The sequence below is a fragment of the Suricata suricatta genome, chromosome 14, assembly GCF_006229205.1.
Source record: "Suricata suricatta isolate VVHF042 chromosome 14, meerkat_22Aug2017_6uvM2_HiC, whole genome shotgun sequence".
Classification (NCBI taxonomy): domain Eukaryota; kingdom Metazoa; phylum Chordata; class Mammalia; order Carnivora; family Herpestidae; genus Suricata; species Suricata suricatta.
Genome location: NC_043713.1, coordinates 35,086,734 through 35,103,359, shown reverse-complemented (window position 1 = coordinate 35,103,359; position 16,626 = coordinate 35,086,734). Strand labels below are relative to the sequence as shown.

At 46.1% G+C, this 16,626-nt stretch overlaps 1 protein-coding gene across 1 annotated transcript in view; it reads left to right on the top strand.

The window, feature by feature from the left end:
* Positions 1-13,428, top strand: part of FHOD3 (formin homology 2 domain containing 3) — a 396,352-nt gene extending 382,924 nt beyond the window's left edge. Inside the window, exons 28-29 of the mRNA XM_029921560.1 lie at positions 2,938-3,099; positions 12,837-13,428. Of these exons, the coding sequence (XP_029777420.1) occupies positions 2,938-3,099; positions 12,837-12,919 (245 nt within the window). The 3' untranslated portion in view covers positions 12,920-13,428. The remainder of the gene's footprint in view (positions 1-2,937; positions 3,100-12,836) is intronic.
* The last annotated feature ends 3,198 nt before the right edge of the window (positions 13,429-16,626 follow it).

Genomic DNA, 16,626 nt, shown 5'->3' with positions numbered 1-16,626 from the left:
TAAAAGAAAACCATTCCTTGTATAATGTAGGCAGATAGGGAAAAAAAAAACCTGAAAGATAAAGATAAAATCTTTTAAAAAGCCGGAGGGAAAAGATAGATTACCTTCGAAAGGACGACAGTCAAAATGATGGCTCACTGTTAACAGAAGTTATGGAAGTTAGAATAAAGTGGAATGACATCTTCAAACTGCCAAAAAGGAAAGCTTGAAACCTGCAAGTCTATATCCAGGGACGTGCTTGCAGAAAAGAAGGCAAACTTGTATTACACTAAAATATAATCTCTATTTTGATGTAATTATTTTCCTTTTAGACTATTTCTTTAGGTTAGATTCTTAAGGGAAAAAATAAATTACACTGTTTTCTTTCAAACTACACTTTTCATTGTTTCTTTTTTAACTGAAGTATAGTTGATACACAATGTGATATTAGTTTCAGGTAAACAACATTGTCATTCAGCAAGTCTAAATTATCAGTTCACATATTTTTATAAATGAAGTCAAAGTGACTCAGTGCTATCATAGTCTATAATACTTCATTCCTTCTACTTCATCTCCATATAAAAATGTCTTGCTAACACTTGGGAGACTGTGGTGAGCCAATGGCCCTTTCGGTCTATTAAAAGTATGGGCTGTGTTTCCCTAAGCCTATGTGTAGGTGCAAGTGTTCCAGAAAAAAAAAAATTCCAACCCGTACATGACCAGGAAAAATGCGTATAAACACTATCAGGCAGGAAAGGAACCAAGGAGATGGGGGGATAAAAAAGCAGGACCAGGACTGAGGTCATGAAAGGATGATGTTATCACAAAACCGAGTCTAGCAATCCTGAACGTCCGGCAGCATGCTCCTTGGAAGCATCTCCTGACACATTACAGTGCCTGCAGATCTCTGGGGACGTAGAAGATGGAAAGGATAGGTAATTCTTGGTAGGAAGATCAGATGACACCTTCATTTTTTGGCCCAGTGCTCTGAGAACGTATTATGAACAAATGCAGTTGATCGAAATTTGTGTGTTTGGGGAAGGGTAGTTTGGCATTTTAAAACGAGACACAATTAGGAATCAGTAGGTAAAAAGGAACACGGGAAATGGTTGGGCAGAACCCAATTGCACTATTGATCGCTGTGTCTGCTCTAAGGAGGACCATTGTTCGGAAGCTCTGAAGGGTTCCAGGGTGACAGCTGTGCCCATAGGAGGCCTCTTGCCTCCAACTGGACCACCTGGGCCATCCTGAGAATGCAGAAAAATTCAGCAATTTCAAAAGTTCTTTTCTAAGGGGAACTTAATTTTAAAGGGTTTTATGATGTTGAAAAATCTAGTGTGATGGGAGCAAACAGATCAAGCGCCCTTGGGCAAAAGCAGAGAAAGTACAATTTACTGTTTTTGGGTGAGCCAGTGCTACAGCTGCACTCCCATTCGTAAAACAGATATTTACAATAACACCACCACCAACACACCTTGTCACCGGAAAACATACGGACCTATCTAGCCACAGGTCTCAGATACGTGGAGGTGGTGGCACCCCAGGAACCCGACTCCTTTTGCAGAGTGTCAGTTATTTATGTATGCACTGCAGCGATAGGCATTTTACTGTTAGAAATTATAATGAAATGATAGCATATTACACATTTACTGTAAAAATATAACCACAAACACGTTTTCACAGAAATCACAGTCTATTCAACTCTCATCAGCTATTCGCTGCTATTGCCATCAGTATCCAAACACCCAAAGTTTTAAAAAATTAATATGGGAATAGAACTCAAGAATTTAAGAACTGTATTTACTAACACTCTTGGCCTTTAGTTTAAGAAAAGCTGACTCTTTTTCAGCTTCAGCTGGACCTTAGGCTCCGAACAGTGTTCCGTAGGCATGGAGTCGGAGAACACCCACCTACAGGCTTTTGAAGTTGTGTGTTTATTACAAGCACAGTGTAGGTGGAAGAAACTCACAATTTTGAGCACATTGCACATCTTTCTTCTTACAGAAGCGTATTTCCCATCTTAGAGATTTCACAAGCAAGTTGATCTATCCCAAAGGCATAGTTCTTGATATGTTAAAATAGCATTCATTTCTGACTGTTGAACATCACTTGAGTGCGTTTTCACGATGCTTTCTTCTTGTCTATAGGCAGATTCTTTTATGCCAGAGTTAACCTACTCTGGTTTAATATATAGTTACTTATAAATGTATTTTCCTGGTCAAGGAGCAGGGAAAAATTTATGTCAATCCCTCCTTTGTTAGTTGAAGAAGTTTATCATGTTATGATTTTTATAATGTTTATTTATTAGAGAGAGAGACAGAGAAAGAATTCAAGCAGGAGAGAGGCAGAGAGAGGGAGACACAGCATCTGAAGCAGGCTCCAGGCCCTGAGCTGTCAGCACAGAGCCTGATGCGGGGCTCAAACTCACGAACTTTGAGATCATGACCTGAGCTGACATCGGACACTTAACTGACTGAGCCACTCAGGTGCCCCTATCCTGTTATGATTTTTAAAGGCTAAGTAATCTAAAGGTGGACTGCCACAAAATCCATGGACTCTGTTTAACTGGAAGAGAAGTTAGGGGTAGTTGACATTTACTAGGCATATACAGCATGGATAGAGAGCTGAGTTAACACACATCTTCAGACATTACAGGACGTACATCACGGAGCATCTCCGATGCACTCTGGGGCGTGGTGTCTGCCGTCCCGTGATCACGGGGCCGTCAGGTGGAGGCCTTCACCTGTTACAGGGTAGTATTAGGTAAGTGCTCCAACTGCTCTGAGGGGAAGTTCAGTGCCTGGTGGGGTAATGGTCACAGGTCACAGCAGTGCCCGGGACCTGCTGCTGTGATCCATGGCTGATAGAGCTCCATGCCTGGAAGAGCAATGTGGCATTGTTTCTGGTGTGTTCCTTCTATCCGAGTACATCTCACTCTACGGTTGTGTAATACTTCAGGATCTGCCAGTTCATGGACTATGGGAACGGATGACTCCCCCAACGTCACGGATGATGCGGCTGATGAGATCATGGATCGCATCGTCAAGTCAGCCACCCAGGTGCCCAGTCAGCGAGTGGTGCCTCGGGAGAGGAAGCGCTCCCGGGCCAACCGGAAATCTCGTAAGTGCCTTGGAGCTAGGGAGAAGGACCTGCCCTCCTGAATGCCCTGGGAAGGGCAGCTGCTGTGAGGCTGGCTCCAGCCAGTTGTTGGGCGATGCCTGGCGGGTCCACCCAAACCCATCAACAAAAGTTTCCCTGCTGGACAGTCAACGTTGCTGTTGTGGAGGAGGAGGCTGTGACACTTGTCCAGCATATTTGCCACTTCTGGGCAGGTCTCTCTCAATTCTCACTTTGTCCCCAGGAGTGTCCAAAAGACCCTGAAATATCTCTGGTGTACAGGGGTGGGTGCAGGGGGGCCATTGCCAAGTTGTGCCCTGGCTGCTTTGCTAAGGCCATATTTCTGCACCAGGGGCCACTTTCTAGCTGAAAATGGTTCTGGGGATTCATTGCTGCTCCCAAACATGTTAGAGGTGAAAACTAGTGGTTTTATGGTGAATAGGGTACTTGACTAGTTTGTTTTTATTTCTTTTCATACGAAATCAAAGGGACTGATTTTCTGCCTTATCCAAGCGCACTGCCTCCTCCTGGCCACAGAATGAAGGGGGAGGGGCTGCCTCTGTGGGCACCTTGCTGGCTCTCCACGGGGCTGCTCCCTGTAGAGAAACACAGCTCCTCTGCATCCTTGGGCATGCGTCCTCGTTAGCTCTGACCCTTGCATGTTTTAGGAGAGGGCTCAGCCCCAAGATTGGGCAGGATGCTGAGTCACTCAGGAGACCAAGGAATAAGGGATGGTGACTAGGACAGGGATTTATGACCATCTCAAGGAGCAGGCCTGGTTCTGTCTGCCTGTACTGGTTCCAAAAAGCAAAAGGAGGGTGACTCCAGGTAGGTGAGAGTTCAGTAAGAATTCAGTGTTTGGTGTCACCTTTGAGATTCACACAGGAGGTGATTGGGGTTTGAGCTGCCAAGTCCAAGGGAGAGGGCTGGGGAAAGGACGCCAGGCAAGGGAGCACCCTTACAGAGGTGACCATTGTTGGGCCAGAGACCTCAGAAAAGGACGCTGCATGACCCAGTGGCCTGGCCAGTCCCCAGAGGCCCAGGGTACGTGCGTCCCCTCCTGGTTATATGTCTGTATTGGCACAGAGCATAGGCCCTGCCCTCTGGTCTAGAGAGAACCAGATTCTTAGAGAGACACATAATGTCACTGGGAACAATAACAAAGTCATAATTAATTTTCCTCTTCAATCTGGCCGGAGAGAGATTTTGCCTGTTTTCATGGCCGACGTAAACTCATTTCCTGTGGTATCGTTTCCATTCCAATCTTATGCAAAACAGCCGTATACTCTTTTTACTTAGCCAAACACATTTTATTCTGCAATGCAGTTACTACAACAAATACAAGACTGCATGTATGGAAGTGTTTGCCTGCAACGGGTGTAACTTATTAGTAATGGCACCGTCAACAGAAATCTAAGACGGGGGGCAGTTATTTTGATTTCTGTTTAAGAGGGATGATACACTCCATCTTTCTTGCAAGAGGTTAAAGGAATAAGGAAAAACCCGGTTTGCAAACTCGATGTGAAGTTTCCTGGTGTGGGCCTCCCTCTCAGAGCACGCTGTATTTGGTTTGATTGTTTAATGGTGGTGATGAGGCAAGTGGGGAATGAATAGCCAGCGTTTTTGTGCCATCACTCATTTGGCTAAAGACTATAAGAGTCCAGCTCTTGTAGGAAACCAAACAGAATCTATCCTATAACCTAAAATTTATGACCTGCAAGCCGCTTGAGAATCCTCCAAGATAATTAAATGTCTGCTTTCATGTTTGATGCTGGTGACTAGGACGGCGCATGCCAGAAGTCCTGCTAAAGCTTGAAATATGCAGCCATCGGGGACACAGTGAGGGCATCTTAATCGATTTGCAGGTTCCCATGGCTCTGTTTCCAGTCTCTGACAATCCACGTCTCTTTAAGTAAACTGGGTTGGATTTCCGGTTGATTTCTAGCCTGTGATATGATTGATCCAATGCACCTCATGTGTTTGCCCCAGATTCTGGCCAAGGTTTCTGGATTGGCTGGTGGATCAGACCGAGGGAGAACAATCTGGAAGATTCTTGTTTTTTTCTTATTTTGGTTTCTCATTTCATCATATTGGGGCATCTGTTTTGTCCCAGAGCTATTTGTTCTCTTAGGCCTCCTCGATGTTGGCCTTCCCTAGAGAATCCTGAAGCTGAACGGCATTTGCCATCTCCTTACTGGTGTGATTCTGTAGGGTGGACCCTGGTGGCTGGTAAGGAGGGGGTACCACTCCCCATGTTCTTTTCTCTTGGAAAAGAGGTCTCTGCCCAGCTGGCTGTCTGCATATGACCACTAGCCAAGACTATCACAGAACAGAACAGGGATTAGGGACTCGTGGTCTATTCTCTTTTCCCAGGGGAGCTGGGTCTTGTCATGGTTGAAAGAGGCTGGGTACCATTTTCCCGTGGAGTTAGTTTCCTTTTAAGATGGGAGTCTAGGCCCCACCTGTGACATGACCATGAACTCTGGGCACAGATCTGTATTTCTATTAAGATTTCTCAGTGGAAAGAATGAGAAGTCCAATCCCAAGGACTGCTGGGAAAGGAGCACAGAGCTTTGATTTGATCTGACCCCCATCTCCCTCAATAATGACTCCTCATCATGTCATAAAGCTTCAACATCCCTCTCAAAGAGCATGTGGCATATCTCACATTGATTTGATGTAACTAAAATCTTACTTCTTTTATGGAATTTTGAGGGGTGTACTCACTGTCTGTTAAACAGGATTTCTTGGAGAAAGCAAATGAATCAACCTGAAAACTTAGTGAATTTGGTTTAGGGAAAGCAAGAGACATGCCTCACAAAATGTTGGGTCCAGCCCTGGATCCAATCCGATCAGTACACAACTTGGTTCGGTTGTCTCTATGTTTTCAAAGTGGCACTTGAAAGCATCCAAGAATTTTCCTATTAAAGTCCCACTAAGAAAAATTTTCCTGCATTTTGTTTAGTTTCTCCTCACTGACCATGAATCAATTTTATATTCTTTTAGAGGGCAAGCTAACAATGGCAATAAAATAGAGGCTTTAGAACTAATGCTTTTGCAATACAGTAAAATAAGATGTTAGTGGAGAGGACCAAAATTTCTCAAACTTTTGTCTTTTACAAAACAGCCTCATTCCTGTTTACTCAGTGCCTAACTATTTTTAGAGCTCATTACAGATGGACGGATCTGCCTGTAAAGATAGCTGAGGACGCCCATCTATGTGTTCAGGATGCAGGACAGGAGGATAACAAGAGGAAACCCAAGGGAGGACCAAGGCCGTGGGTCGGGCCGGAGGTCAGGGTTCTGATGCAGCAAGCTCAGACAGAAGCTTAGGTCAAAGAGGCAGATACAGGAAGAGTTTGGAAATGTCTTGTTGCATTGGCTCTCCGGCTGTTTCACATTCAGCAAGTCACCCTTCCTAACTGGGAACTAGCACACTGGGAGAGAGGAGTCTGGCTGGCGTGTCCTTCCCCCAGGCTGGGTGCCAGCCACCCATTTGGCTCAGAGTGGAGGTTCAAGAAGAGGGAGAATCCGAGAAAACAGGAATCGTGAATCTTTCTTGCCTCCAAGAGCTGTTCTGAGAACAGAGCATTCCTGTAGAGGGGCTTTGGAAAATGCCAAGCACCTTCCACACAAGAAGTCACTGTATTTCTCTGCCTACACCACACAGTTCAAATGGAATCAGCTTCCATGTTTGGAATGCACACATTCATACAACAGAGAAGAAGATGGGGTGCCTCATAAATTACCTGGCCTCACTGAGCCTCAGTCTGCTGCTATCCGCTGAGGTCAGTGGTGCCTCGTTACAGGATGTCGTGAGAGTTAAGTGAGGTGCCTGTGACAGGTTCCCACCACTCTCCCTCCCCAGCTCTGTCAAGCCGCTGCCGAGGGGCCCCAGCCTGGTAGGAATAGGAAGCTGCCTGTAGGTGCTTAGAGCCTGTGTGCAGAAACCACATCTATCCGGCCGTCACTCCGCTCCCCTCACCCATCTCACTCCCCGCCTGCCACTGCCCACCTCACTTGGCCAGCCGGGATTAGACCAGACCCACCTTCACCTCCCTTTTTCCCCCTGGGGGCTCATTTAATGGGCTTGTACCTGTGCACCAAAGGCTGGGTTGTCCCCATGGTACTTGTCTGGCACATCTCTGATGGGGAGCCACTGTGCTGGGCTTCACCTGGAAAGGGGGGAGGCATTGTCCTGCCCAGGAAATAATGCCGAGAGCCCCAAAGTCTGTGAATCTTGAAACCCCTTCCTTCTTGTCTGCAGAATCTCCCAAGTTCATGTTGGCTCTCCCACAAACAATGGATAGAACTTGCTTTCTGACTCCCGTCCCTCACTCATAGCACACCTTATGGGAGGCGGTCTGCTCTTATATCTGAACTGAATGCTTTCTGGTCAGGGCCTGCCTAGGAGCAACAAAGTTTATTGGGGGGCTACTGAATGCAAAATGTAGCCACAGGCTAAGTGGAGGTAGGTCTATAGGGCCAAGACTGTGGCCAGACCAGTGGCTATAGAAAGCACCTGCTGCCATAAATATTTCCAAGAGCTATCTCCTCACGGGTGAATTTACTTCTTCTGGGTTAGGCAGAACTCAGAGACTTCAACTCTCTTGTCACAAAAGCCATCATTTCCTGAGGGCCTGCCTTTCCCTGTTTCTCAGTTAGGTGGCAGTGATTCAAGTCGGGACCCCAAACCTGGCTGGCCTCTAGAATCTTCTGGGGAAGATTAAAATGCAGTGTATGGGTCTCTCAATGCGACTCATGTTCAGTGCATCTGGGCTGAATCTAAAGTTGAGTTTAAATCATTCAGGTTGGGAACTTTTAATCTTTGTTATTGTTCTGGGTTTTATTTACTTATTTATTTAGAATTTTATAAAATAGAAAAGTTGCAAAAAAAAAAAGAGTACAGCTGCCTTCTGTCTTTCACCCAGCTTCCCCTAATGTTAACTAACACATTGCACACCCTAGGACAATTTACTGGAACTAAGACATTGATATTGGTACAGTAGTTATTATCTGAACTATAGGCTTGATTTGGATTTCACCAATATTTCCATTAATGTTCTCTTTCTGTTCCACTGCCTTACCCAGGCTGTCCCGTTGCATTGAGTCCTCATGCCCCCTCTGATGCATGGAGGACATTGTATGACCTTCACACTTTTGAAAAGTACTGCTCAGTTATTCTGTAGAATTCCTGTCAATTTGGGAGACCTCTACTTCTAATGGACAGATTTTATGTGGAAAAAAAAAAAAAAAGATGGAGGGCAGAAACAAGAACAAGAACTCAGATGTTTAAATAATGGACATTGACAAAACAAAACAAAACAACCCACAGACAGTCTAATATTAAATCAATAATAATAGAGCTTAAACCAGTTTCCTGTGTTGAAGTCCAAACAGGCATGACCGAACCCGCCATTTTGGCTCCACTCAGCAGACGGCCGCTCAGGGAACAAGGAGCGAATAAATAGCAGTAGGCAAGTTACTTCCCAAGCGCAAGATACACGCATTTAAGACCTCTTGAAGTTCTGCTATTAGTCTCTATAGTCCTAAACACTCTATTCTCAGTATACGTGGTAGAAAATCTTTAGAAACATAGGGATTACAACAAAGCTAACTTACTTCCAAATTGTTTGCCATTATACACAAAAGGTAGAAAAACCTATCTGTCGGTGACCTAAAGGTGAAAGAATACAAACGGATTTCTGTCATATGGAAGCGAAACTTGGTGCATGTCCCCTAAGATGTGAAAAGTTGTCAGAATGTGTCCTGCCGGCGTCCACAGGGCACAGCTAGCTGTGTCCAGGGCGGGCTGTGTCTCAAGTGTCCCGGCTTAAATCCTTCTGTACCACTTCCTGTGTGCTCCTGGGCCAGGGACTTGGTCTCTCTTTCCTGTTTGCTCACTCGCTGGAGACATAATAACAAGACCCTTCTCATAGGGTTTCCATCGTGAATAACTGGAATAAGCCAAGTTAACGCTCAGTAGATGCAGGCTGCACCACTGTTAGTCTCAGATTCGACTCATTTTTGCAAAGAATCACCCGAGAGCACTTTGTAGAATTCAAATTTTTTTCAGTTCTGGGGGTGAGAAGAGAAGAAGAGCTATGGTTCTCCCTGGTCCCCAGACACCCCGTGCCACATGTTGACAGCAGAGGTACTCCTGTGTCTGATCCCACTGCTGTCACTGCGGCATCATGAGAGCTGTCACAGTGCCCGGGGCGGAGAGTGGCTGCTGGTGCCAGCGAAGTGACCCCTGGAAGAGCTGCGAGGCAGACAGGGATACACATTTCCATGGTCTGTTCTCTGTTAAGCGGCTGCGGGGAGGCAAGACAGTGACATGTGACAGGCTGGGGAGCGGTTACACTGCAGCCAGAGCGTTCAAGCGGGAAGCGCGACTGGGGGGCGGAGAGGGGCCCAGACAGGATCCAATCAGACAAACGCCAGCCTGCCCCCACCCCAGCACTTGAGAAATCCCCTATATGATAGAAGACTTGGTTCTATTGTGCAGGTTCCATAATCTGCCAGTGCCTTTGCTGGCCCCCTCATTTTCTCCTGTTGGCAGTCCTTTTTTGCCTTCCAGAAACTTTCTGAGAGCCAACGCCCTATCCAGACAAGGTCTGCTACCCTGAGCATTTCTCCTCACACTCTGTCCCCGTCAGCCCCTGCCTCCCTGACTGCAGTGCTTGGCTCAGGATAGAGGCTCCCATAACATTTGAGGGAAGGAAGGAGGGAGGAGAAAGGAAGGGAGGAAGGAAAGACTGATGAACTCTCAGACAAATCGATACCCAAAGAGTATTTGTTGATTTCTTTGCATAATTGGAATTGGAGCACAAAGCTGATTTCACCTGATTATCTTCATTTCAAACCTCTTTTCAGATGGTAATATGAGTTAACTTTGACTTTTTACAGAGGAAGGGGTCAGATTATTTTTTTAAATTTTTTTTACATTTATTTATTATTGAGAGAGAGAGACAGCATGAATGGGGGTGGGGCAGAGAGAGGAGACACAGAATCAGAAGCAGGCTCCAGGCTCTGAGCTGTCAGCACAGACCCTATGTGGGGCCCAAACCTGTGAACCGCGAGATCATGACCTGAGCCAAAGTCCCTCCACCCAGGTGCCCTGGAAGGGGTCAGATTCTTATGGTGTTTGGCGGGGGTGGGGGGGGTTAATATATTTACTGTATTTATTATGAGGTGGTTGCATTTATTTTATACTTATTATGAGAGAATTTATCTAAATTGTCAGGAAGTCCCACAGAAAGTAGGATTCCATTAGTGGGGCAGGTTTTTCTGTGAATACCTTTGTAGAAACAGATCTAACCAGAAGAGAGAGACCTAGAGGATCCTGGCTTTTCCCCACAGCAGAGAACACGTGAGCCCAGGCAGAAGGGGCACAGGAGGGTCCCATGGGGTCAGGCCCATCAGAACTGAGAGTAGGCGCCCAGGCTAAGGGAGCACCCTGTGTGCAGTCAGGCAATGAGGCTGAGGTAGCATTTGTTCTAGTAAGCTTTGTTCTGTTCTCTGAGCCGGTCTCGGATAGGCTGGTCCAATGGGCATATCAATTAGGAGATTACTGCACACCCTGTAAGGTGCCAAGGTCCTTATTCAAGTATTTACATGAACTGAACTGAACACCATAGTTATAAAACTAAAGAAGATGCGTAAACACATGCTAAGGAAGCATCTTTAAATGCCCACCTGTAAAATGCCCATCAGTTCGTGAAGCCTTCTGTCATTTGGCCAAGCATGTATACCTAAAGGCTCAAAGATTACAGATCAGAGACATGTATCTTTGCCACCTCTGTGGCCAGTGAAATTTAAGATGCCCTGCTAGTGCAGCATGGACTTCTTCAAGGCACAATTTTGTGTTTTGGAAGAGAGGTCTTAGCAGTCCTTGTCAAGAATGAGAAATATTTTATCTTATTTTCTGCCTTATTAAAATTATCTTTCTTTAGCAAACACTTGAAGAGTGTTTAAAGAACATAAAAGGTTATTGAAAACTTGTATTTTTATTGCTGCCCCATAGAACAAATTCCATTACTCACTTAAATGCAATCTGCCTCTAGCCAAGGCTCTGGAGCCAAACATTTTGTCTGGACGAGTTAGACAGTCTGGAGCCCAAGGGGCCAAGGGTGGGGGGAGGGTGAGCCAGTGCAGGAGCGGCTGCAGAGGGATGGCTCCCGAGCCCAGGGCTAGGCCTGGGAACACAGCAGTGTGGGGTGGCATGATCTGAGGGTAACTTAGGCACAGACCTTTGTATCTCTATTTGTGTCAAGTCTACGCTTGATGTCTCTGAGTCTTCTATCAGTATTTCAGTTCTTTAAGTGCGGAGCACACAGGAGGTTTTCTATAAAGTATTTGTTGATTGACTAATTGATGGGTTAGGTGTTGGCTCCTGTTCAAAGTGCTGGTTCCAGGGAGAGAAAAAACCATTTATTAATAGATATTTAGACCGTATAAGTTCTACCAGATCCTTTCAGATCCTTTGTCTGCAGGCTAAGTGGGCTTTTGCTTAGGGAAGGATGGGAAGGCAATGGAATGTGGGGTTTGCTGCCTAGAACATGAGCTGTGATCCTGTCGTCTGTACCCTCTGAGGCTTCCCCCTGAGAGGGAGCATATAGGACCCCTGGTCCCTGGGGGTGCAGGGAATTAGGTCTGGCACTGGAGGATGGGAAGACAAGACATGAAGGGTGAGCTTTATTTTCTCCACATTCTGACCAAGGGCCTGCCCTGTTCATCCCAGGTCCTCTGGCTGGTTTAGGATTGAGGGAGATCCATAACGCATCTCTTCTGAAAAAAGAGCAAATACCCCAAACTCCATATGACCTTTTGTAGAGAGCAGGCCAAATACAATTTATAAATGAAGGGAAATGTAATTAGGCAGTCTTTCAAATGAAAGGACTTGTCTTGGAAGGGGCAGCTGCCTCCCCATTCACCCTTATCCAGCCTTTATTTTGACGTCAAAATTGATTCACCACTAAACAATGGGAAAATCCGTCATGCCAAGCTAAACACGAGCCAGTTCTTCATCAGATGTGAGCCTTCCTCCACCTGCCAGTTGTCAGCCCCAGAGAAGAGGGTCAGTGGTCCTTCCTGAGCCTTTGTGATTCACAGAGCACATGTAACATATCCAGCAGAAGTTTGGCAGTTTGCTCCTTGGCATCCTGTCCATAGGAGTCGCTGGTTAGGTCTCCAGAGGCCCTTTGATGAGCTGAGACCAAGGCCCACGGCGCTCATGGAGACACTCATCCTGACTGCTGCCCTTGCCGGGTTCTGCTAACACCTTGCTCTGCGGGGTCAGGTCGTCCTGGCTCATCCTGTAAATCTGTGGGGTTACCTTACCTAGTTTTTGCGATCACTGGAACTTGTGTTTTCCTATGCTCTGTAATGACTGTTCCAGTTCTGATCCACTCCTGATGCTGTGCCATCTGTACTTGACTATTGCACCTGTTTCTCCGAAACCTTATAAGGGTGGGCCTCCCTTCTTTCCCTCTTACAGGGTCAAAGCCTCCACTTGGCTCTTCAAGCCGGCCTCTTGCAGCCCCTGCATTTGTCCTGCCCTGGCAGACAGATGGCCAGGCGCTGCAGAAGCAGGATGCGGCTGAGCATCTGTGAGCCCCATGATGACCCTGGGAATGCTTGGGGGTGGGCGCAGGGGAGGGGTGGAGAGACGACCATGTGCTGGCTGCTAACACCCCCCTGTCTTCTCATCCCTCTGTGACCTGTGGATGCTGCTGAAGTGCGAAGGACCCTCAAGAGCGGCCTGACTCCGGAAGAAGCCCGAGCTCTGGGGCTGGTTGGCACCGCAGAGTTGCAGCTGTGACACCTGTGGGCGCCCTAAGAAGCACGTCCAAGATTATGCCAAATCCTGCTGGACAGAGCCCCCCAGCTCGGGGGAGAAGAGACTGGACGTTAACATCCGAAGGTTCTGACGGGGAGTTGTCTGCGTTGCTAGCGTCCGTGCGTGGCCCGTGGGCATAGATGGGGCGCTTGCACGGGCTCCCGCACACACTTCCTTCATTGTGTCAGCTATGTTTTTCTCTGGTTCCCTTGTCACCTGGTTTAGTAGTTCCAAAGTGTGACACCTTTTCTGTGCAAGGAGCAGATCACTCCTGTCACGGTCCCTGTGATCCTAGGAGGCAGTTTGATTAGGTTCGCAGACCGGGTCTCTCCACAACACCAAACTATCCAGATGTAAACTCCAAAATTGTACACAAAAAGAAAGCACAGGTTGTTTACGAGTTGTGGATTTTAGATGTACTAAATGTTTATACAAATCCATAAATGTACACCATGTTTCAAATACTAAATAAATAGAGTTTAATGCCGTAACTGGACACTTCTCTTCTCTGGGGTGTAGGGCCTTACACACCTCCACCTCCAGGAGGTTCACCTCCTTCTCAATCAGCTAAACTTTTTCTCAGGTTCATCAGGAGGTCCCTGGCTTGGAATGGCCTCCAGGCCCTTTGGCTTTCTTGTTGTTGTTTGTTTTTGTGTTCGTAGAGTGTGAAGTGCTCAACAATGTGTTCTTTGTAACTCCTTATTAATTAGGCATCGGTGTTTGTGGCGGGACAGGTTAGCAATGACCTCATGTAGATCACCTTATCCATGAGCTTTGCTCTGGTCCATCATGATGCTGAAGCAAAATTTAGGGCAGTATTTACAAACTGAACGACTTTGCCACTCTCTCACTTGCTTCTTGTGTAAAAATTCATTTTCTCAAAAAGTAAGTCTCTGAAACAAAAGGGAAATTGAAAATTTTGTTTACAGAGTACCTGAGAGGGACAAATGTAGTCCTTGGCAATGGGGCACAGGTCATTAGAAGCTAAGGTGTCGGGTGGAACCCGCATCGCCCCTGAGGGGCTCGGAGGACTGCAGGTGTATTGAGGGGGCTGGTGCTGGCGGGGGGGGGGGGGGGGGCCCAGCCTCCACAGGAATCCTTGTGTCGTGCCCAGTGTCACACAGTTCCCTGTGAAGAATGATCTGTCTCTAGAAAGAGGGAATAGATAAACCACTGCAGCAGGATTTGGGGACCAGAGATCAAGCCATTAATTCCAACTTTGCATCACTTTTAAAACCTCTAGGACTGTGTTCCTGAATCTGGGTGTGTGATTTACAGATAAGATGAAGTTGTGTTGTCTGAAGAGCTAAAGATAAGCTATTTGCCTGCAGGCCTCTGACTGTGTCCTCCCTCTTCTGCAGCCCCCACCCTACTGGGAGACAGGATGCTCCTTCATGCAAGTGCTGGTCGAGTACTAGGTGGTGAATGTGAGCACTCCAGGCAAGCCGGGAATCGGCCATGTGTAGGTCTGAATATCACAGACAATTGAGGTTAATCACCTGATTGAAAAGGATACATAGGGCATTGGTGTTTATTTCCTTATGGTTCTAAATAATGTGTAATAATCTGATACGGTTTCCTAGTTTGTCAGAGTGTTTGCCTGTTAACCTCAGCACTGAATACAAAGATCATCAGTATCACCGGGGATTGGGAAGTGCAGACGAGGGGAGGATGCATCTTGGTTGCACCCGGTGGTGAAGAGACACTTTATGTCCTTCCTGGGGTCCTTGGTCTTCTGCTGAGCTATCGCTTTGGAATAAAAGGTCACATTTAGAAGGAGGTGACTGAATAAATCTGAAGGTAACTTTATTTTAGGGATTAAAACATTCTCAGAGGAGGCAACCAAGGTCAACTAATTTCTTGGTGACAGCCAGGTAAAGAGAGTCTCATTTTATTGAGAAGTTGGTTTAGTATTTTTTAGTGAAATTGGAGGGTTTTTCCTGTTGCTCATCTCCTCCCTCCTCATTGCTGTTTACTCTGGCTGCCTCTGTTAGTATGTGCATGTGTTTACATTTTTTAATGTTTGCTTTTTTTTTTTTTAATGTTTATTTATTTTTTAGAGAGAGAGGAGACACAGAATCCAAAGCAGGCTCCAGGCTCTGAGCTGTCAGCACAGAGCCAGCCCTACGTAAGGCTTGACCTCATGAATGGTGAGATCATGACCCAAGCCAAAGTCGAATGCTTAACTGAGCCACCCAGGCACCCCCATGTTTAGTTTTATTTTTGAGAGAGAGAGAGACAAAGACAGAGAATTGTCTGGTCTTGGACTCTCAACCTACTGAATAACCCAGGTGCCCCTCTACTAGTGTTTTTTAATTCAGGAGGTTAAGTCATCTGAAAGGCCGTTGGGAAGCAGTAAATGAATAGTACCTTACCCTTAGAAGATGCTTCGCTACTCTTGTTGGTCATCACTATAGATATTATTGTGCACATTTCTTAATTTAGGTTGAGATTACAGAACTGCCAGTAAAGAAAGATGGACTCTTTTCTTTTAAAGATGCCTGGGGTTTGGTTTCTTTGGAATCTCAAGTTTTTTTCTATTTTAAAAATAACTTACTGAGGGATTTTGGGTTGGAAGGCAGGATGCACAGGGCCCAGGAGAGTTGAAGACCCAGTTTTGTTTTCTTCCAAGTCCATCACTGAACACAGTACAGGAAGGACTAGCAGGGATCAGAATCTGGACAGCTGGTTTCTGGGCTAACCTGTGAGTGGCTGTCTCATTGTCCATGCTCCCAAATCCACCATTTATGTGCTCATGTCCCTGAGATGGTGGATCACCAAATACCACCAGAGCGGGCTAAATAATGGCCACCCAAAGAGAACTAGTCCTAATCACAGGAACCTGTAAATGTTACAAGGAAGAGTCTTTGCAGAGAGGAATAAAGTGCGGATCCAGATATGGGAAGATAATCCTGGATTATGTAGGCACGCCCTAAATCTAATCACAGGTGTCCTTAAAGAGAGAGGTAGAGGGAGGTTCTATATGCACAGCAGAGGGGCAGGGATTATGAAGACAGAGGCAGAGATTGATGCGGCCACGTACTGAGGAATGCCAGCAGCCACCAGAAACTGAGAGGCCAGGAACAAATTCTTCCCTTGAGCCTCCGGAGAGAGCATGGCGCTGTTGACACCTTGCTTTTGGCGCAGTAAAACTAATGTTGAACTTTTGGCCCTTCGAACTGTAGAAGAATAAATTCCTTTTGTTTTAATACACCAAGTGTGTGGTAATTTGTTATGGCAGCTTTAGAAAGTTTATACAACCATCCATCACAAATATGCACTGAGGGCCTATTATAGCGGTAACCGGGTGCCAGGAGCTGGGGATTCAGCCGGAAAAGGAGAGTCATGATCCCTCCCCTTAGGGCCAGGAGAGGTAGTCATCAACTAAAATTAAAATTTAGTGTAACCTGCAGCTATTTATACATTTTGCCAGAGAGGTAACTAAAAATAAAAGCACTCAATTGCCTTGGAGAAGGGATGAAAGACCTTTGCAAGTGCAGTTAGGGTACATGATCTGGGAATGCCCCCATCAATTCTGTCACAAAAGGTAGTTTATTTGGTTGAAAAAATTCTTTTGCTAGGCAATTGAAGGGGGATGGACTTTCTGAATGATTTTTAGAAGAGATAAAATACTGATGGCATCTCTATGTGGGCACTCGTCATGTGTATTTAAAAATATAATCCATGTA